Source organism: Vanellus vanellus, assembly GCF_965231255.1.
Source record: "Vanellus vanellus genome assembly, chromosome: 8".
In the NCBI taxonomy this organism is placed as follows: domain Eukaryota; kingdom Metazoa; phylum Chordata; class Aves; order Charadriiformes; family Charadriidae; genus Vanellus; species Vanellus vanellus.
In genome coordinates this window covers 1,428,176-1,450,967 of record NC_138913.1, presented here as the reverse complement: position 1 = coordinate 1,450,967, position 22,792 = coordinate 1,428,176, and the positions used below count along the sequence as shown (strand labels likewise).

Here is a 22,792-nt window from a genome sequence, read left to right as displayed (position 1 = left end):
ACAAGTTAAGTCTTTTTTTTTTAAATGACATTTAAAAAAAAAAAAAAAAAAAAAAAAAAAATCAGTGTCTGCCCAAGCAGAAGGGGCTACAAGAAAGGACTACTGAACAGGAAAAATGTTCCAAATTAACCAAAAGCTGAGTGGTGCTGAAAGGCAGATTTTTATTCTCCAAACTCTTGTGTAGAATGACATACATCACAAGTTCATGTGTCCCTTTTTGGGCTAATCCCAATGGCCAATGTTGAGTATTACTCAGTAGCCACTTGCCCTACTTCTTCAAAGGGCAGGTGTGATGAAGCAGCTGACGGAACCTCCTGCTTTACAGCGCACCAATCAGAGCCCAAATGATTAATGGACGAGCGAAGGCAGTTAAACCTTGCAGTTTCAATCAGGTGATGAAACTAGCTGAGGAAGACTATGATGAATGAAGGATCATTAAAATTAAAACGTAAGAACTCTGGTGCGTGCTGCGTACACACCAACACAAGACCTCCCTTTATCTTTTTTATAGCTAAAATGTAACAGTTCTCATTAGGAAAAGGTTTCTGGAACACTTGCTCCCTCAGGATTAAAAATGCCATTCTTTCAGTGATGATCTGACATTTGGGAAGTGTCCCTGAAACGAGGACGTGATGCACGCCGTATCTGGTGGGGCTGGAATTACCTAACAATTACCAACAGGACTTCTCCGAGAGGTGCCATCACGCCTGGCCTTTAAGAAGCCCGGACTGAGCCACTGCCAGCTGCGTGCACGAGATTCTACTTATATGGCAAACTACTGGGACAGGAGAGCTGAAGATTAACTTCTGGGTAAAGATTAAACAGCATGATTGCAGCACTAAGTAATTAGTATTTTTAGCACAGTAGTGAGGAGTTGGTTTTTTGTGCAGTGTTAAGAATCTTCTGAAATGCAACTGCTCAAGTAAAAACACATTTAAACTCGTTACAAGTATTTCTGTCCACTGCTGTGGTGTCCATGGGAACACTGTGGGTGGGAAAACACATCACCAAAAGCTCAAGTATTATTAATAAGCTTAGTGACTTGGGCAAAGTACATGCTTCATGCTCAGAGTATCTGGGAGACTGGCAGAAATCAGTCCTTTTCACTTACATACCCTTTCGTTTAGGGGGTCTCGGTAGAGTGAGTATGTGAATCTGATCATTAACATGAAGCGTTCTTCAATTTTGGCTTCTGAGCCCATTTAGGACGTTTCAATTCCAACAGCTGGAAGCTGTTTTAAATCAAGAGCCCCCAAGTTTGAATAACATGCTGTTATAAAAATCTGTTTTATAATCTGGACAACAAGCCATCACATAGGAAACCAATAAACAATGTAACAACACAGATAATAGAATTTTCACTGTTTCCCCAACTCAAACATTTACTTAGCTACCAACACAATAATACGTTAACAGCAGTCCCGTGAGAAAAGAAATGCACTGCTTAGAAGTGTGATACAGCTCTGTGATGCGCTGCCAGTGATTTAACAAGAGACTTTCACAGAAACATTTCAGCGTAGGCTTTGATAAACACTGAATCTCAGAGACATGCTCACGTCAGTGAGATAGCTGGGGAGAAATCTATTCACTTTTCTTCCCATCTTTACCCCTTCACTTAATTAGTTTTCCCCCTCCATTTTCATTTAGCTTTCTCTTTGCTTACGTACTAGCATTTTCTCCCCAGATTTTATATCATACCTCATTCCTCAAAATTTACTTAGATTAAGGATTAGAAATTTCACAGAAGGGTGTATTTTAAGAATAGCTGGTATTTGGCTTAACTGGCCAAGACAGATGCAAGATAATTGTTCTTCAAAACAGTTTTTAGCCTCAGGAATAAAGTTTATCTATCAAGTATTATCTAATAGCAACAGCAGAGGATGTAAATTCCATTACAATTAATTATTCTAAACATCCCCTCAAAATTAATGGTAAAAATTTAAATGGAGACTGTTAAAAGTTGTATCCCATACATCAATCTCAAAAACAGCTCAAGTGTGGAAAGTGTAGAGGGGAATGAAAATTCCTACTTCTCTCTCTTTCCAAAACCTCTCCCTTTGCTAAGGCATCAAGGATGAACTTTTTAATTTGTTTGACAATTTGGAATTTCAATTGCATTTGCCAAAAATAAATCCTGTTTAACAAGCAGTTACTTGTCATTTCTAAACACAGTCCGATAGACCAGTATTAGAAAACTGAAATAACTTCTTAATTTATTTACTCTCTCTGACACAGCATATTAAAACATCAAAATGGCTTTACAAGTGTTTACTGGACTTCAAACATGTTTACTCCATATTTCCTCCCGTTTTATGCTGCACATGTACCGGGTGCACTAACTTCTCTTTGAAACCCCTTCGTTCTTTCAAACAAGCACGTGGCTAGAACAGACGTGAAAGTGCTGTGGATGCAATGACGTTTGCCGGTCCAAAGCCAGAAAGCTTTGGTTTTCATTTCCCCGGGGGAGGCACACACAACTGTCACGGTAATTTTAAGAGAGGCAACTCAGCTATTCTCTCTGTCATTCAAGGAGCTGAACACAAAGGCAATTTTATATTGGTGACACTCTTACCTCTTCTTCTTGGTGATAATGAGGACATCATTAAAGAGGAAGAAGTACACCTGCTGCTTAGAAGTTCTTTTAGAAAAAAGTCCAGTGTCTTCTACATATGCTGTTAATTCGCCCCTTTTCACTAACCATCGTGAAGAGGAAACCAATGGAAATGGCTACAAAGCAAGAAAATAACATTTTAATCCTTTAAAAGCAGAGTTTTTTAAAAATCAGAGTGCTACAGATTTTGGAAAAAAAATGCTTGAATAAACTCAAAGCTCAGAGATCACGAGAACAAGCACAAAACAGAGGTTATCAAGGTTTAAGGTATCTTCATCGTTCATATCATACCCAAGTCATAGTCTGCAAATACTTGAAAATCACTCATGCACGACAATTGCTCATCTAACATAAAAATGAACAGACTTGATTGCTCATACTTGGGATGGAACAGACTATGTGAGATCTCCTAAGGAGATTAAAAAGACTGTCTTCCAGGAATGTGTAAGTTTTTGTAGAGTAAGCAATCATTCTTTAAGCACGTACGAACACTCGATTTTCCTCTGGGTACCTCACAGGTTTTCTACCTAAACAATGGGGAAGAGCTTCAGCTTCTCATCTCAAACATGAGGGCTACTGCGCCTGCCTTTCATTGCATCCCTAAGGCCAGCTAAAACGATGCTGTGCCATCTTTCTGATGGGGTGTTCTGTACCGTGCACAGAATAAATAAAAAAGTAAAATCCTTTACCAGATAAATACACTACACAATCCACTTTGACGTATTCTGCGAGTATATTAAAACAGACATAAACAGACCTGGAGACAGCACACAAGATTAGATCGATCCTAGTACAGTACTGAATATTATTGTTGAGATGTTCAGAGTATGCAGAATTTTTCTACGTTAAAGAGTAAGGTACGTGAGGAATGCCAGAAGGCTCAGCAACCAAATGTGGTAACATCCATTTTCTGCTCTGTAAGTAAACTGAAGTTCCAACACAGCTCTGCAAAAGAATGTGCAAAGCAGTGTGTGATATGTAGGGTTTGAATTAGCTGTCCATGTTAATGCCAAAACAATATAGTTGGCCCAAGACATCATAAATTCAGCAGTGCTTTGAAAGACACATCTGAAAGCTTTTAGAGGGCAGCTCTTTAGGCATCCATGTACGAAAGGCCGTATTAATACACAACTGTCCTTCCTCAGGATGAGCTTCAGCTTGTTTTTCTGTCTTCCATTTTGTCAGAAAAGGCGGCTGTTACATTTGACCCCAACTGCTCTGCACTTTGCTACTGCAGCTGAAGGGACTCTGGATGTTCTGTGGAGCAGGATCTCCATTTCTCTCTAGGTGAGGACCCACACCCACAGCAGCTGAAGCAAGCCACAGAGGACCATACTGCCTACTGTGAAGACCAGGCTTTATTAATCCAAATTATTCCCAGCTGTGCGAGAAACAGACACCATAGAAGAACCTTTTGTTTCTCTGGGCCACAACCATGAAGGGAGATGTGAGGCTGCACGTCCTGGTCATACAAAGAACAGATCATCTCTGAAGCTGTACCATGACATACGATGCCAGAAGGACAAGGGTCCATTGCAGTGCTGGCAGCTGTCCCACTGACCAGGATTCCTCAATCGATGACCTCACTGACTGTTGCTAGCGCAGAAGCAAGCAGAGCTGCTATACGGGAACATGTCTTCAGTGGCACCCAGCAGGCAGGGCCTTTCTGCTAGACTGTGCTACCACCAGGCGATATTCGAAGCAAAGACACTGACCTCCTCCCTTGGTTCCATCCCTCATCACCAGAACCCCCTGTTTGGGTCCCAACTCAAACACTGAAGATACTGGTACTTTTGTCTCTGTGCACCTTTGAGTACTGCCCATGTGCTGACACAGCATCTGGAGACATCGGGTGCCTTCCCCAGGCTGGTGCCAAAAAGGACGAGGCACAGCAGGTAACGTCTGCAGGCAAAGCCTGAGCTGCACCACCCGTCCCTTACGGGTTCCACATGGTACCACTGGAGAACAAGAGGCATCCACTTTGCCCATACTTACTAATTGTACCCAAGACCCGCTGCAGTAAACGGGTGCTTACCGCTAAATTTTATGGAGCTTATATATTCTTCTTCATCCCAAGCTAAATAATCAAATTTTCGTTTCTACTTTCAATGTAACTGGCTTTCTGCTTATCAAACTTCCCTACTTGCTTTCCTGTTGTTCAAATTACCAGTCTTGCACGATTAGACTAATGAACACACAACTGCTTTTTTTCCCCCTCATTTAAAGCACCTTTCACATGCTTGTAAAAAATACTTCTTCATTCAGTTTGTCAGCTGTCTTCATTCTGCATGGATTGGCTTTTTATGTCCTTTAAGCACCTTAGCTGCCCTTTACTGAGCTAATTTCAGCCTGTCAATACTTGCCCCGTAGTTCTACACCAAACCCAAAATACAGTGCTTTGACTGTCATCTCGCTATTGGAAGAACAAAATATTAACTCCCTAATTTTACATGCAGCCACCCCCTTGTTAATGGAGTTAGAGGTATGATTTTACAGTGACTCCGAAACTGCACACAACAAAACAATTAGTCCAAAGGTGCTGTTTCTGCCACCCTGCAGCACCACAGAACTCTGCCCCGTGCTCCCCCTTGGGGGGTAGTGCACTGATGGCAGACGAAGGTCGCTCAAGACCACAAAGCCTAGCAGCCCTCTGGAACTACTGCAAGTTGTTACCAATTAAAGAAGCCTTAAGCTTTTTACCTTGCCCCAGTCTGATTTGTGTCCCAGTATACCCAGAACCAGCAGTGATGGATGTCCACCCTCACCTGGTACATGAACAGACATCCGTGGAACAGACCTTTGCTATACTGTAGACCCGCATTAGGGACTGTTCAAAGCCTGTATTGTTTCAAAATGACTACTGAGAAACACCAGAGGTCAGTTCTCTGCTACGATTATTAGTATTTTTACATTCGTGCTACCAAGATAGTATCGGTGTATTGAATCTTGGAGAAATTCCTTTGGATGTTTCTTCCCAATTAATCTAAGATCACATGTTCTGTTCTGATTTATATGACCTTTTTGTAGGTTTCTGGTTTTATATGAGCCATTAGTTTATTAAATGCATTTTCTACCATATTCTCTAATTTGGAAATGCAGAATTTTGTTTCAAATCCATATTTCATAAATAGATTGTATCCAAGTCTGTTAGTGAATCACAGTAAATCAATCTGGTTATAAATCACTGTTATTTCAAGTTCATGAAGTGACATTGTCACTCAGATCAGTGGCTAACAGACTTCTATCAATCCAATTTTACTTTCTCCTCGGGCCGCGTTGTATCATTGCTCTTATGGAAGGTCATTTCACTAAAGACACGTCATTAAGCCTCACAGGTTGTGAAGACCCGTTTAGCTCAATACTGTGAGATCTGACAATCCCAGAGGAGCTCCCAAGCTCCATCACTGAAATGAAAGAAAGTTTTACATTGACATTCAGCTTTAAAAAATTTGGCTTACTTTCAATCCAAACTCTGCAGGTTCAGTGCCTTCATGTGACATGAAAATCAAATTTTTAAACAAATGGCTTTTTTATTTCCTGAAATGCAGTAATGGTTCCATCAAACAATACAGGAACGTGAAACATCCAACCATACCCTGACAGCACCATCGCGCTTTTTGTGACTACCAAGAAAGACTTTGGGCTAAATGGTCCTTGAACACAGAAGTCACAAGTTTCTTTCATGAACGCACAAAAGTGTGTTTGCAAAAAAAAAAAAACCAAACAAACAAAAAACCAAACAAAAAAAAGAACACCCAACCAAAAAACCAAAATCCCCAAACCCACCACCCTTCTGGTGCTAAAGATGAAAAATTTAAGAATAAAAACTTCTGAATCTTAATTAAAAATTAAATTCTACAGATTAGCTACGAACAAAAGTAACGTAATATTTGAGTACCTTCTCTTGTACTCCCACGAAACGTGCTAGTTACATCTAACAAAATAATGAAGTTAAACAAAAATCCCAAAACACTCTATGAGGTTGAGCAAGAACAGAAATAGTTTACCTAATTTATAATGGTTATAAAACAGAATTACAGCACCACAATGATTGTTTTCCAAACAAAAAGTACTCTAACAATTTCTATTTGAGGATGAACTAAAAATTCCTCTAATCTGTGGTCCAAGCAAGTTCATCATATCTTCCTAATTGACTGTATTCCAGAGGCAGCTTTTTACTTTCCTATTAATTTTTCCTTAATTGCCAAAAGAGTACATCACGTATACCATCTCCTTTCTATATAAAACAAGCTGTCAGAACTTAAAATGTATTGGAACTTGGCCAGAACAGTCTTTTATATACCAGCTGGCAAGCTCTCAAACCACAGATAAGGTCTAAACCACTAAGTGGTTATACTTCAGATGCACAAAGGAAAAAAAACAACTTGCATAAAAACTACAGAAAAACAAAATACAGAAAGTTGCTATTACTGGCTGCTAGCTCTGGCGTGCACAGGGCAGAACTGTACAGGGCTCTCGCATCTGCAAAACTGGGACCAACGGTGTGCATCCTCTTTCCACACGGAAAGGGACAGACTATAAACCAGTTTTCCTAATGGCAAAATCTTCACAGCAGCTTACTTTGTCATTACAGCAAAGAATACTTAATTCAATATATATTAAAAAACCCCAATTTTGCTATAAAATAACCCTTCTACTTAAAATAAAAATACTAAAAAATTTTAATTTTTATCCTGACATAATATATCATATCTTTGCAAGAATTAGTGTGATATGAAGATGCCATTGAAGTTCCACTGTTTACTGTATCAGTTACAAATACTAATTAACTCTCAAAAAAAAAAAAAAAAAAAAACACACAACACAATTTGTTCCTCAACCGCAGTTCGAATTCTAAGCAAAACATCAGAACTATCTACAGCTCACAGGAGAAAGCTGATTCATGTGGGATGAAATTTAGCCGAACTTGTTCACACAGAGCCAGACAACATGCTGAAGCGAGAAACAGCACTGCTCTGCAATGCAATACCTCCCCCCAAAACGTTTCCTTAATCCATCCAAAAAGTCCCCAATCTGCAGGAGACCTCAGCGGCTTCGTCAGTGAGCCAGGCGCGCGCTCAGTGCCACCGCCTCCGTCTGCAGCGGAGAACCGCAACGATTCTCATACGAATTGGAACTGATGCTGTGCATTCTTCTGCTCTTGTTTTATGTGAGGAGGAAAGAGAGAGACAGAAAAGCGATTCAACCTCTGATGGGCCTTGGGGAAACGAACGATGAGAAGGATGGACACTGAGGCAGAGCAACGCGCGATTCTGCGTGTGAACTGTGACAAGGCATCACGCGCTTTGTTATGCATTACATAAACCAGCATGAAACTGGACCTCCTCAGTCACTCTGAGCTGCCAGGGCTTCAGCTACCCCACAATAGGAACTTGTCTTCCGTGACTGAAAAGTCACATCAGCATTCCAGCCTACGCTAATTTACTTAGGCTGGCAACGAACCTGTTGAAACCTAACTCGTAGTCAAAACAATTCATGTGGTAAATGATTCATGGACAGAAATATCACCATCATACCTTGATTTTAAATTCCAGTTGGGAGTTAATTGTGTACATCATTTCTGTCCTTTCCATTTTCCGAGCACCTTCGTTGCATAAACGCACCAGCTAGAAACGAGACATTGGTTAACAGGTTTAGTGTACACAGGACTTGTCATACAAACTCTCTTCCTTTATAAAATGCACTTCTGAAGAAGCATAAAAATTACAAAGGAACTGACATTTTCATGCTGGGTCACAGACATCGTGTTTTCAAGATCAGACTGTACGCGGCCCCGAGCGACCAGGTCTGACCTGACCTGCTTTGAGGCTGGACTGGAAGACCTCCCGAGAGCCTCCTCAACCAGAATTATCCCATGATACGATGATAATTATTTATTCTTCAGGGGAGCCCAGACGGTACAAAGGTTCAGCCAGAAGTTCTGACTGTGAAGGGTTAGAGCTCTCTGATCCAAGTTAGCGATCAGCTCCAAAACAACCAACCTCCCACACTGAGACATCAGCGCCACACGTCACCACGTCTACCACAGCCCCGATGCTCTCACAGAACAAACTCCACACACGTCGCAGTACCATCTTGTTAAATTAAGGCAAATGGTGTCTGAGGAAAGTGCTTCATTGCAGTTGATCTTCAGAAAGCATTTTTAAAGCATGCTGCAGTTTTACTGAAGCCAGAACACAGAATCCTAGTCTCACAGAATGGTTTGGGTTGGAAGGGACCTTGAAGCCCCCCCAGTGCCACCCCCTGCCCTGGGCAGGGCCACCTCCCCCCAGCCCAGGTTGCTCCCAGCCCCGTCCAACCCGGCCTTGAACACCTCCAGGGACGGGGCAGCCACAGCTTCTGGGGGCACCCTGCCCCAGGGGCTCACCGCCCCCACAGCCAAGAAGTTCTTCCCAGTATCTCATCTAAATCTCCCCTCTTCCACTTTGAAGCCATTCCCCCTCATCCTGTCACTATGTGCCCTTGTAAAAAGTCCCTCTCCAACTTTCTTGTTGGCACCCTTCAGATACTGGAAGGCCGTGCCCCATGGGGGTGGGGAGCACAGAAAAACAGGGGCACGAGAAGGCATTCCTTTAACCCCACTCCAAGAGGCACTGACTTCCCAAGCGTGAGTGGGCCTTTCCTCCTTTTACAATCCAAACCTCACACACCATACACTGTTCCTACAGAAAAACCCAACCGAGCTGGCAGCCGTAGAGTGCTACCGAGTTTAGGATCTTTTCCTAAGTAATAAACACAGAGTAATTTAGGTGTAAAAGCAATCCCTGGTAGCCTTTCTTAAATAAAACAATTTAGAGTTTTTATTTTTTAGTACTCTTCCCAACCGCATTATTTATGGACAGAAAACGTAATGTTTTCCTGAATGTTCAAGGCCCAAGGTAACATCTAGCCACAACTACAGAAAAAGATTTTTTTTTAATAAAGAATGCCCAGTATTTTACATTTCACAACAGTCTATGATGTACTATAGTTTCTGGAATTCTGAGATCTTGGAGGCAAAAAACAGCCAGTCAGATCCATAGATTTTTCTTATCGTACCACAACGTTGTGTTTTACAGAGTTGTCTATTTCCAGAATATAAATACATTCAGCAGATGGATTGGAATTTCCCACTGATTTAAAAAAATATGGGTAATCTGATCGCTGAGGTTCAAATGGAAGGAACCAGAATTTATTAGACAAGTGCTGTAGGAATTTAAAATCTATGCCCAGAATTGGGCTTGTGCTCTTCTTCCACCCTTCCTTCTTCACAAAACAGCATAACTATGGGAGAACAGAACAACTTTGAACGACTGACAGGAGGTGACATGGTTAACTTACAATAAAAGCAGAAATAATGCTTAAGTTTGCTTAGAAGTATCAGACTTTCTTGTCTCTACTGTCAGGACAGTGTTTTGGCTCTTTTTTTTTTTTTTTTTTTAATATCTATGGTCCACCACATGGCTCTGACTGGCAGCAAATAGGATAAATTTGTCCAACTTTACCATGAAACATGTGAACAAAAAGAGTAAGGAACATGAAAATTAATTCTCAAGTGCCTAACAAAACCCAAAAGCAGCCACTTTGCACAGCGGATTTTTGAAATGATGAAAGCATGCAGTGCAATTTGGGTAGGAAAAAAGTCAAAGCAGGAAAAATTCTGCATCCATATTAAACTTTTAAGAACATACCTTGCTTACTTCTTTTAGAGCTTGCTTGCAGTTCTCATATTTTGGTGAATCCTTTGGAGTTTTCTGACAAATCGTCTGAAATAAAACATCAGTTACTTCACAGGACTAAGAAGTACAGATTGTAACAAATACAGAATTTTACAGACTTATTAATTGAAATCAGAGAGGTGAAGTTACAGCTGTGGACTGGGATAAATGAGAGAACACTAGATCACTTCTTCAGAGTGTTCCATGACACTAAGGATCGCCTCCCTTGAAAGCTTTTTAGCGCAAAGTGATGTTTTGCACCTCTTGGTCAACCTCCATCCATGGCGACGCGGCGGAAGAGGCAGGGCACGTCCTTCCAGGAAAGAGAAAGTTTCTGCCATCTCATCTCTAACTTTTTGCATAGCACAATGAAATCCCATTGCAGCCATACGTAACCAACCAGGTTCTTCCTATTTCAAGTGCCACAATAAGCTTTTCCTGGAAGCTGAAATACCATTTTATGTACAACTTCACTTGCGCTAAGAAAACCATACCAGATTATTCTGACTGACCTCTTTGTGGAAGGTATTTCCAAAGGATTAACAGAAAAGGCTCTTAAGGCTACACTGTGATGTGTACCATGGAAAAATACACATAACAGTATTATTTTATTAAAACAAAAAAAAGCATATGGAAGGGAAGACAGCTGCAGCATCCAGAGGAAGTGCTGGAATGCAGTGAGAAGTAAGTCCAACCTGTGACTTACACGTGACAGTTACATCTATTGACAGAGTTTATTCTCATGAGTTAGAGGTAAAGACAAAGTCCTAGCAGAAAGGGGCATTTTGAATCAATGACTGACCAGTTAAATCACTTTTTTGATTGAGAAACAAAAACATTGTAAGATATTTTACATTAATTTAGTCTTTTACATAATTAAGCTCCCTCCTCTCTGAAGGCAGTTGGAGCCGTATTTCTGGAACTGAAACCTTAAAAATTGAATTCACAACCACTTCCAAGAAAAACAAACAAACTAAATGTAAACAGTGGAAAATAAAATGCTTGGTTTGCCCGTTTAGATTCTCTTAGCCGAAGAGGGGAAGGAGGCAAAGAAAAGAAAAAGAAAAAGAAAAAGGGGGGGGGGGGGAGGAGGGAAGGCACACCTAGTGACACACCGAAGTAATGCTGGAGTATTATTCCATTTTTTTAATCTAGAAATGCACTGCAGAGAAGAAAGTATTCAATGTCCATGAATGAACTAAGTAACTATCCAGATGATCGATCAAATTAATCAATGCACAATTTGCAAATATATATGAAAACAAAATTATGAGTCCTGTTTCAGGATCCTACTAATGCCAGAACCTGAGCCTGGATTTTAATCTGCACTATTGCTGGTGGTCCAGTTCATAAATTTAGTTCTAGAATCTTAACTGAAATACCATGAATCTTGGTGTGAACTTTGCTTCACCAATACTCAGTTGCACTTCACCACCCTTCCCGAGCTGCCCGGAACCTGCACAGGAAGGGAACATCTCACAGCGTAACGTGCTGGTGGGAAACCCGGGCTGTCAATACTGCTCCGCTCAAAGAGCTCCCGTGCCTGTGAGAACCGAGTTCCTTCTCCAGGGTTACACCGCGACCCTCTTAACCGAGGGTCTCAATGTCCCTGTTTCCGAAAGTACGTATTTACTGCAAAAGGCCCCTTATCTAATCCGTATGATAGGAAGTCTTGTTTTTTAAACTGTAGGGTTTAATTTTAATCCTAACGCTATATACAATTTCTGTGCTAGGTTCGTCCTTGATTGCAGAATCATTTTGACCCTTTACTCTACAATTTTTCGATTAGAATTTCTAAATATTTAATTTTTAAATGGGGGTCTGGAGCAGGGGTTACCAGTCACAGCAAGCAAACAAATTGTACAGTATCCACAGCCCTGTACCTGGTGTAAGTGAGAAGATATGAAGAGACCGGAATGAACTAGGCATTGAATATGAGGGAATACTAACATTAAAAGAACACACATCTAGGAAAAAACAGAATAACAACTCTGTTCTTACATCCATCAGTAAGGGAAGACGAGTAACTCTCTGCATGGGAAGAATGAGGAAAGAGATCATTGGTAAATTCCGGCAATCTTCATGGGACTCGATCCGTGATAACACCTCTTTGAACACTGGATTTGTGGCTCTGGTGGGAAAAAGGGGGAGAGAATTAGATGGTATGTTTAACCAAAGAATTGTGAAAGTTGCTAGCTTTTAAATAAATCATTACTTTGTTAATTGTAAAGTCTGGTTTGAAGGAGTCCTATCAGCTAAACCCTCAGCTTTATGTGCTTATATATGCAAAACCAGTATTGACACTTTGAAACCTCCAGTTCTCCCCACAGACAACCGTGAGTGCAAACAGACCCATGTAACACACGAGTAAAGTGTGTCTTTGACACTGATTAAACTGTACTTATCAGTGGAAAGGGAATGTAACACATGACCACAAACAGGATCAGCCTCTGCAGCCAGGCGCGGTTTCACTCTCAATTACTTCAAAGGAACGTGTGCATTAAGGAAAGTTAAGCATGTAAGTACACGCTTAGTTGGAAGCCATAGGTTTTGCACCGAATACCACCGCCTACCACTCACTCCTGCTACAAAGGGGCTGATTTTGCAATCGTATTTTAAAATTAGTTCTTACAGTAATTTCTGCAGTGTTCGCTGCTGATAGACTTCATTGGTGCAGTACTTAACATACGGGTCAAACGTTGAAGAAGTATGCTTTTCAACTATATCACTAATATCATCAATGAAGATGTTGTTCTGATGTCTTGCTTCAAGTTCTTTAAAGAACCTGTGGAAAATAAAAAAAGAAATTACTCATTTTTACAAAAAGATAGCAGACTTTCTCTTGCAACATTTTACCCTTCGCCTGACACAACCCATGATTTTTTATAAACTAATGACAACTGGAACGGTTTGTGAAAGGGCGAGATCACCTCTGCTTTGGCAGAGCAGGAAGGGAAATCTCTGCACCATACAAGCCCCGGGGTGGCGGTGTCACCTGGCAGAGCTCAGCAGGAGCAGTGCTGGCAAAGCTCCGTCCCATTCTCTAGCTGCCAAAACCGAAACAGCATTACTGATCTGGTTAGACTAGAATTTCCAGAAACGGGGTTGAAAAAGAAATGAAACAACTTCAAGCACAACATTAACACATTTCCTCTTGTAATAAAGGAAGTACAGTACCAGGAATGTTCACTGAAATAAAGTTGTGTGTGAACTGCTAAACTAAGAACAACAACAACAAAAATATGTAGCAGGCTGAACTGCACACGGTGCTCAGGTACCACATACTTCAATCAATTAAAAGCAAACACAGATTGAAAACAGTTAAAATCGAAGCCAAAATCAAAATCCTGAGCTGACTTTTTTTCCCCTAAACATGCTCGTTCCAAGAACTTCCCTATTGTTTGTCCTCTGTTCTATATCTGAGTCCCTTTGGCCTCTGAAAGCTTTCCACTCCTCCTTGTGCTTACAGTTTTACCAGAAAACAAAAGCCTTCATTTCCATAATGCTCATTAGAAATCTTTTACTGTTTGGGGTGTAGGAGCTCACACAGATGGGCATTAGATCTATTGCAGGTCCTTGGGATTGCCTACACCGACACTCTGGCATCACTGCGATCCTCCAAAATCTAGAAGCTGCTGAAAATCCCTCGGAAACCAGACTCGCCTGCAGCCTCTACAAGAGACGATTCACCAGAACAATCCTGACCTCCACAGAGTAAACCAGCTAATAAAATACTCTCCTATAGCACAGAAAAATTAAGGAAATACTTGGAACATGTGATCTCACATCAAGCTAAAATATTTTGAAACACGTTTTGTTTTGTTTTATTTTGGCCCCTAATTACATTTTCTCATTACTAACACTGGCTCTTCAGAACTCTGTCACCTTGCAGCATTTCATTTTTTAAGGGTGCCACCAGACTTGTCCATAGTTTGTTTTACAAACCAACCTCAAACGTGTAGGAGGAGAACAGGACGATCAGAAGCTTATCGTACACGTGTTTAACAACATGGGTTAACTAAAATTAAGACTTTTTTTCAGGTGTGCTTAGGAGCAGCTGCCCAAATTGAGCAGGTGCCAGATTCTAACTCGGTCAGTCACATAGTCAGAAGAATCAAGTGTTTTTTTGTTTTGGTATTTTTTAATATTTTTTTTTTTTAATAGTTCAGACATATTAACCGAAGAGAGAACTGACTGATGTTTATCAGTACTGCCATTTAATGAAAACCAGGACACTGCATACAAACAAATATAACACTGTCTACTACAGTGCAGAGTTTTCTTCTCCGTCTTCCCCTTTAAGTGGTACAGCCATATCTTTTAATAGCCACTTCTGGAAGGCAGAGTCCTCCGGCATCCTTCTATCCTCCACCCATCTTATTTCAACACATGAAATATTTCAAGTTGTCACTGACGCTACGTATTTGGGGTTTTGATACCAAGACCAGTACTAACTGGCAAAGCATACTAAGGTGCAGTGGGGCCTCATACCGTTACAGAACATGGACAAATACTAAAGTTAACAGTCGCCTGAAATTTCACTGGGGTCCAAGAAGGAAGGGGGGGTGGGGGAGGGAGGGAGGAGTGTCTCCAAGTCACACAGTCTACAATTTCTCATGAACACCACCAGTCAGATTTCAACGGCTGACCACCAGGAACTGCAGACGGCTGGAACTCGTTTCCACTCTACTCAGACCTGTTTATAGTTGGGAGAACTTCCCAGAGCACTGCCAATTTACTTTGCTCAGGAAATTGGGAAATACAGCATTTCTTCCTGCTGTCTGCTATGGCACGCTGACAGGGAGTTTGACCGTGCTGGGTTAAAACTCCCACTTTTACAATTTATCCGATGATGTCATTGATGAAGCATCAGACACAATTATTGTAAAGAACAGTAAAAATCTTGGATAGTAGAAGATTTAAAAAAAAAAAAAAAAAAGGAAGAAAAAAAGAGCGTGGGTAGAAAGAAACAGCATACCCAAGTGCCATCCCCCACAACACGTACTGTAAGAATTATTACCTCTGGCAATCACGCAGCAGAGTTTGAATCAAAGGTTGTCTTTTTTTGGATCCAATCTGCTGATTACTATATACGATCAGTGAACCAGACACATCATAAAAACCTTTTACTTAAAACTGTAGGACAGATTCTGTCATAAAGATCGGTACTGAGTGATTACATTCAAGTTAACCAACTACAAATTAGTTGTGCTGTATGACTGCCCTTTTTTTTTTTTTTTTTTTTTTTTTTTTGCTTAATACCAGAAGGATTTATTTAAAGCATTTGTTTCTGTTAAATCCAGAACTTTTCTGGCTAAAGTGAGATCCAATTAAGTGAAAAATCGAACAGCGTGGTAAGACAGCGTTCGGTTTCCCTCAGCTTGCCCTTATGTTGTTTAGAAGCGATGCCCAATTCGCAATACTCAAACTCCCCTCTCCTAAAGGCTCTGTGCCAAATTTAGAAATGCAGGTTTCATTCATTTCCTGTTTGTTTCTTTTTATAGCACAATACCCAGAAACATGCGAGATCTCACCAGCGCTGGAGTTTGCCCTTTCCTTATGACAAGAGTTCCCTCCATAAAGTTGTTAAGGGTCTTCCTATGCCTTTAGGCAGCTCATTAACAAGCTGGTAATTACCAACAGGAACAATGTCCTAATATTTGCTCAGGCCATTTTCTTAAGCTTTTTTTTCCCATTCCTCGGCACTGCTTTAATCAGTGTCTGATAGCCACAACTTTCTCAAGGTCTAGTTAACTCCACTGTATAGACACGAACGCACAGTGGTACACGCTCAGTGTTACAAACTATTCCCGACAATTCACCTTTATAAGGCCTCAGCTATGTCTCACTTGCAGCTGCACAGCTCCCATCAACATTAATAGAAGTAATACTGTCACAGATGCCATGAAAAAATACACAAAATAAATGCCCTATGATCAAACAATTTGGTCGACATTTCTTCTCAACATTTACACGCCTTTCATCCCCAGATAAACATATTAACTTGCATTCTTAGGAATACTGTATCTTGCTATCTGGATATTCCAAAATTAGGTTGCACTGCATTAAAAAAATTCTAGTTAGGCCAGTAAAAGAGATTTTAACTAGGCAGGCCAAATCAGAGTTAGAAAAACAATTACCCCATGGAGTCAATTATCCAGGAGCAAAAAGCATATAGAATCAAGTGACAGCAGCTAAAAGGATTATCAGAAAGGTGCTGCAAAAAATCTAAACAGATGTTTACATCAAGGGTGACCATAGAAGAAAAGTGATGGCAGAGCCTTTCTGGCGAGTAAGACTGGGAGAGAGCAGAGGTGGTGGAAGATCTGTCTGAAACTGAAGTGAATGCGGAATGCAGAACGCCACAAGTCACCAGACGTGGGTGATCAGCACCCAAGAGAGCTAAGAAGAAAAAAACGTTCTGATGAAGTTTCTATGAGATCATTTTATTCTATTTGCAAAATGACAGAACACACAAAATAGCATTACCGGGCCGGTGAGAGGGACAGACGGTGCGACATCGCTACGGTCTCGTATACGGGTTACGCAGCAGTCATTGAATCAAGGTTCTCAAACATTTATCTGACTGGTTTTCTTACTGCTCATGATACTAATTTTTTACCTGCTTGCGGGTTCATGTAATTCTGGAGAGTGCTATTGTCCCTCTCCGTCAGCTGCCACTGAAAACAGCTGTCTCTCACGATCAAAGCCATTCTGTACGTGCAACTGAACTTCAGTCTGGCTTGTAGATCACTTACTTCAAGTTCAAAATTATTATTCTTGCTTAATGTTTTTGAAGTTATAATGACCTATATGTCTGGCATGAAGAAGATTATAAGATTATAATGCAGATTTAGCTTCATAGCTATGCTGCTGCTGACACATTACAATACGCTAACAGAAAAAAGCCCCTGGAGTGGAAGCAAGTACAATTTCGCTTCCTCCACTTAGAGATAAGGGAACCGAAAGAACAATTACCAATTTCAGATAACTTCAGATAAAAGTAATAAAGATTTCTGAGTAGCTTCTCCAAATCTGAATACTCTCATCAGGAACAGAAGCTTAACATCTGTATCACGATAGTGTTTGAAATGAATCAGTTTGTCACAGGAGTTACCACGATCTAAACGGAAAACAATACATACATACACATATATTTATAACACCAAACACTGCAAAGTGAATAGCCCATAAAAATACCTTTTATTAGGCAATATCCACTGAGCAACTCTGAAGACAAACAAGGGGGAAAAAAAAAAAAAAAAAGACAGCCTATTCCTTCATTCTGCCCCAAACTGGAGCAACTGTCAGCAGGGCGACCCACAAGTAACCGCACTAACGGCGAGCCACTTGCCTTGCCAACTATTTACAGCCTTCTGGCAGAAATCCAGAACAATAAAAAGGCCATGGCAACCCTGTCAATACACTCTGTTACAGCCAGATTCTTGAGATAATGGGTAAGTGCTCACAGCATCTAGTTCAATGGTATGCATTTCAGAAAAACAAATCTTGATTCAACCAATTAATACCCACTGACAAATGAACCCACAAAGAACACTCTGTAGCACTAGAAATGTAAATCTTTTTGATAAATTATGAAGACATCACAACAGGAGTCTTCATTTTAAAAACCTTTCCCATGCTGAACAAAGCAATGCTTTTTATGCTGCTGAGAAGAAGCAGGGTGCTTCTGCCCGTCTCCCCGAGTCTGAAAAGTTACCTACGTTCTCATTTGTCACAGAACAAAACAATCTCTCACATGTCACAAACAAAGAATTTATAAATCATTCTGTGAAACTTTCTGACAACAGGGATGAGGCTATTCCCACATAACACACTCGCTCGGACAGCCAAACTAACAACCGCAGCAAGCGAAGGCCCTGGAGGACGGAGGAGAAGGACGGGACGCGTAGCTAGTCTCGGGCTCTGCGACCCCGGGTTGTCCCCTGTAATCCCTGGCTTCACAGTAACCACCGGTCAGCACTAGCGAATACTGAAGGTGTTACTGTATGCAAGAGAACTAATCAATCTCGATACTCGAGAAGAAATTTTTGTTAATATAAAAATATGAACCATAGGCAAACATAAATTAAGCATTGCTCAGTCTTGAGGGAAGCGTAGCAGCCAGGGAACTCTCCACCACAGCCTAGAAATAGCAGTGATTGCCCTGGATACTGCCCAGAGAACATCTAGAATTTGTCATTTCATTTCAAATGCCAAATTCCCCCATCGGGCTCCTGCCCCCTCCGCTCAGAGGACACCACACACCTCCCGGCAGCCCCGTGCCAGAGGGAGACTGTAGATGCTCCTGGGTTAATCTTTCCCACAAGGGCACCTGTGCCGAGTTGGCAACCGCCTCGCGTCCCCAACCCACGGGACGCAGGTCCAAAGTGCAAGTGTACGCACCACCACGTCAGGCTGTTTTACAGCAGGCAGAGCGGCAGTGCCTGCCACGGGAAGGGCCAAGGGGCGGGAGGACAGAGCGCGGCAAAAGGCGACACAGTGCAGCTTCGAGTGCTGTTGGACTTCTCTGTGCCATGGCGGGCACTTCGGCCTCTGTCCCACACCCTGTAGAAGTTATCGGGGCAGCCAACTATCACACACGCTTAAAGGTAGGGAGAAAGTTGCAGGTTTTGATACTGCTGCACATAAAGCTGCTTTTCCTATAAAAGGTAGAAATAAACATCTGTCTACGTGATCTTCACACTGATACAGCCACATCCATAGGAGACGTTACAGCATGACATGGAGGATGGCAAATACCACGCTTTGGACAACTGTGAGGTTGGTCTGTGTCTGCCAGAGTAATGCAGAGCAACGCAACGTAACTCAGCCATCTGCAGTGAAAGCTTGCATCTTGTGAATTGAGGTCCAATAAAAGATTGTATAGCTTTAAAGTCTCATTTAACAAAGCACACTGACCCAACGATACATGAGAGGAGCCAAGGGAACATACATTTCTCCTCCCACAATGACAGCCTCGCTAAACACAGATATTTCTCCACTTACTAACAACTTGGTGCCTTTTCAAAGCTACACATTCTTTTTATGCAAGAAGGGCAATGGCAGTTCTCTGAAACCAGACTGACCTCTCGAAGCCATCGCGCAGTCTCAGCTAAGAAAGCTGCTGCTTCACTCCTCAGCAGCCTCTGTACAGGAGCAGAGGCGCAAGTTAAAGAACTGTTGAACTTCACTACCAACAAATTTTGCAGATAAATACAGTTTTCCTCTTTTGTGCTTCCTACAGCAACATTAAATCTGAAGAACCACTGAAAGATTCATAAGCCGCTACGAGGATAAACCCTGAAAGACCCAACAGCAAAGCAGGATTGCTTGTGAGGATCTGCGTGTGCATCAAGCTTCAGACGACTGTGGCAGCGATGCTCTGCAGGAACGGGTGCACAAACACCTACTGGATAAATAGTTTTCAGGTTACAGCTGGAAGGCTTTAAAAATTTTAAGTACTTTTGTTCTACTGTCCTTAAACACAAATACTCGCATAAATAACTCTCAATGCTGAGGTTGGGCCACAGAAGAAGAGCCAGAGGCTCCAAGAAGTCAGCAACAAATGCTGCTGCAGGATTTTTATATTTTTTTTTAAACAGAGAATATGTTTACATAATATAGGGATGGGTTTCAATGCAAACAAATATTACGGTAGATGGCAGCTTCATGCCACAGTTTGGGCGATGCCGGCTTCCCCAGCTCTTCTCCAACTCACTCATTCCTTTCCCTACCATGCTCTGTCAGATATGTCACCGCTTGTGGGCTGACGCTTGGTGGGATCTGCGAACTGCTCTGATGGGCAAGCGAGAGAGAGACAGAAAGAAAACTCTGACTGGGTTTGTTTTGTAGGTTGTTTTTCAGCTACGTCAATCCCCTGGTCCGGCTGACAACTGCCTGAACTGAGGGACCAGCAGGAAGGCGGAAAACCTCCAGGCACCACTAGCACCAAACCCAGACCCTCTCCATCAGTGTGCAAAATGCAAGACACAACCAACCAACCTCTACTATGCCGGTCCTACAGCAGCCCTCTGCAACAGAGAGGGCTGTTATGACTCTTCTGGTTAAACTTACAATTTTAAGGTCATTCACCTAGACCATGGTTTAAATCCTTGTTCCAAACGATATTTCATCTCAAAATAAGGTATTTTTATTTTATGCCAAAACTATCTGTTGCTGGATAACTCAAACCATCTTAAGTCACCAGTAAGGGAAGATCTGTGGTTTGGGTGGTGTTTTTTTTCCTCCTAAGAAAAGCAGCTATACTGTTAACATTAACAGCAGTCATTATAAGACAAGTTACGTACTGAAGTATCAGTTCTTACGTTGAGAACCTCAGAGGAAGAAAAAAAAAAAAAAAAAAGTATCTCCAAAAGTACTTAATGATAAAAGTACTGGAAACACTAGATGCAAAATCCTAGCCCAAGGATGGCAGAAGTGTTTTGAAAAGTAATTACAAGAGGAAAAGTTCCAAGGGGGCCTGACAGTGAGTCTCCCCTCATAAGAATCTGGGACACTGAGTTACATACCATCTGTGCTGCATTTCCACAGGGAAGATAAATTGACAGTACAGAGCTTCAAAGTCAAAGTTTTCACAAAGGGACAAAAAGACAATTAATTTGTCAAAAGAATTCTGGCAGCAAAACTACTGCTGCCAATAAGAATACTGAGAGCAGATGAAGTTTTGAATACAAGCGTAGATAGGCAAGAAAAAGCCACTGGAACTCTCTAGAGAGAGAGAGGTAAAACAAAGTAAGATTTTAAAGGCCACTATTCAAGAATATCGTTTTTGTAAATTTAAAACAGAAATTGAATTACCTTTCATCTGACAAACACTGTTAATATCGTCAAGCTTCAGCAACCACAATTAAAAAAAAAAAAAAAAAAAATCAGTAAAAACGCACACCTACGATCACGCAGTTGAGATGATACAGCAACCGTAACCGACTTCCCGCAGCCTTGGGTGTTTTGCCGTTCCTTTTACTGAACCTTTTCCCGAGTAATATAGACATCACCACCCGCAATTCCCTGTCATTTACTGTCAGTCCAGTTCAAGCAAGGTAAGGAAGTAGAATCATGTTTTGTGGGGAAGAAAAATGAAGAACCAGCGACAGCATTAGATGGGAGAAACTGCAAAGGCCTTAAGAGAAAACCAGCGAGTAACACAGCAAACAGCCGAGCGGTTCAAGGGGCCGCCCGTGCCCCGTCTTCTCAGGACAACTCAACCCGACCAGAGAGGTTCAAACCAGCCCCACCACAGAGGAGGGTCGAGCAGGACCGTTCAATTCTTTCCTCCCCTGGCATGCACATGCTTGAGAAAACTGCAATTATATTACTTCAGGGAAGTCGGGGGGGGGGGGGGGGGGGGGGGGGGGGAGTACCCAATGAGTTGATTTACTCTAAAAACAATCCCACAAACTCTTGAGAGTAAAATGCATCAGCAGAATGGGTTCCCTCTATTCTTCGGTCAGTACTGCAGTCTGTAATGAGGGGACCTTCACCCGTTACTCTTGATCGTGGCAAAGGGTGCTTATTTAGGTTTTGATTACGTGGTAAGAAGAGCTGATAAATAGAGGGTACATCTACACTGCCAAACAAAAAACCCTGGAACCCAAATAAGATACTTAATGTACTCCTTCACCGCGTAATCTTTCAGAAACAACCCCCTGAGGGGTCTACTCCGAGCAAAGCACGAGATGGCAGCTCCAGGGAGCTAGAAGACATTAGCAAATCAGTTGCCTTGATTTTTTTTAAGCAAAATCCAGCTACATAGTGTCTATTTTAATTAGCAAAATAAGCAAACACAATAATTAACATGATCCAAAGGTCTCCTTAAAAGATCGCACCAGTTAATTCTGTTTTAAAGGGATTAAACTGTGTCTATGCGAAGTTTGACAAGCATTTAAAGATCTGCTGGGTAAAACACCATAGAGGCTGGATGCTAGAGAGAAACAAAACCATGGCTACACGCTCAGCACCTAAATGACACTGCAAACCACCCCTGGAATACAGAAGATTTTCTGAACAAATACGGATTTTATGCAGCTACTATTTCAATTTCATACATCCAGCATTGGAAAAAAAAGAACCATAAAGACAGTTTAAGTTTTATGTTTATGTTGCTGTTTCTTGAAGATACTGTACAATCTGTTAGAGTGACAAAATAAGGCAAGTCTATTCCGGTTTATAGTCCCATCTGGTTTTAATAACTGACTTCAGGCTCAGGCTAAATTCACTGGTAACAGATACACAACTGCAAATGCCCTCCACCAACACTATTTGTGCCATGCACAGCGTTATTGAAGATCTTCAGACAGCTTCTCCAAAAGTGATCCTTTACAACAGCTCTAAGCAGGCACGAAGGCAAAGATAAGGTTGCCTGAGCAGAGCCTGTGAAATCTAACAGGCGCTATATTTAATTTCGCAGAGGACCTCAAGTCAGAGACAAGCAAATCGCGGA

General features: G+C 41.5%; 1 protein-coding gene across 1 annotated transcript in view; it reads right to left on the bottom strand.

Annotated features, from left to right (window-relative positions):
* The window catches only part of ARHGEF26 (Rho guanine nucleotide exchange factor 26), a gene marked incomplete at both ends in the record, with an annotated part of 55,141 nt that overhangs the window by 11,217 nt on the left and 21,132 nt on the right, over nt 1–22,792 (bottom strand). The window contains 5 exons of the mRNA XM_082487199.1: nt 2,573–2,727; nt 8,149–8,238; nt 10,303–10,377; nt 12,331–12,460; nt 12,962–13,114. Coding sequence (XP_082343325.1) covers nt 2,573–2,727; nt 8,149–8,238; nt 10,303–10,377; nt 12,331–12,460; nt 12,962–13,114 — 603 coding nt within the window. The remainder of the gene's footprint in view (nt 1–2,572; nt 2,728–8,148; nt 8,239–10,302; nt 10,378–12,330; nt 12,461–12,961; nt 13,115–22,792) is intronic.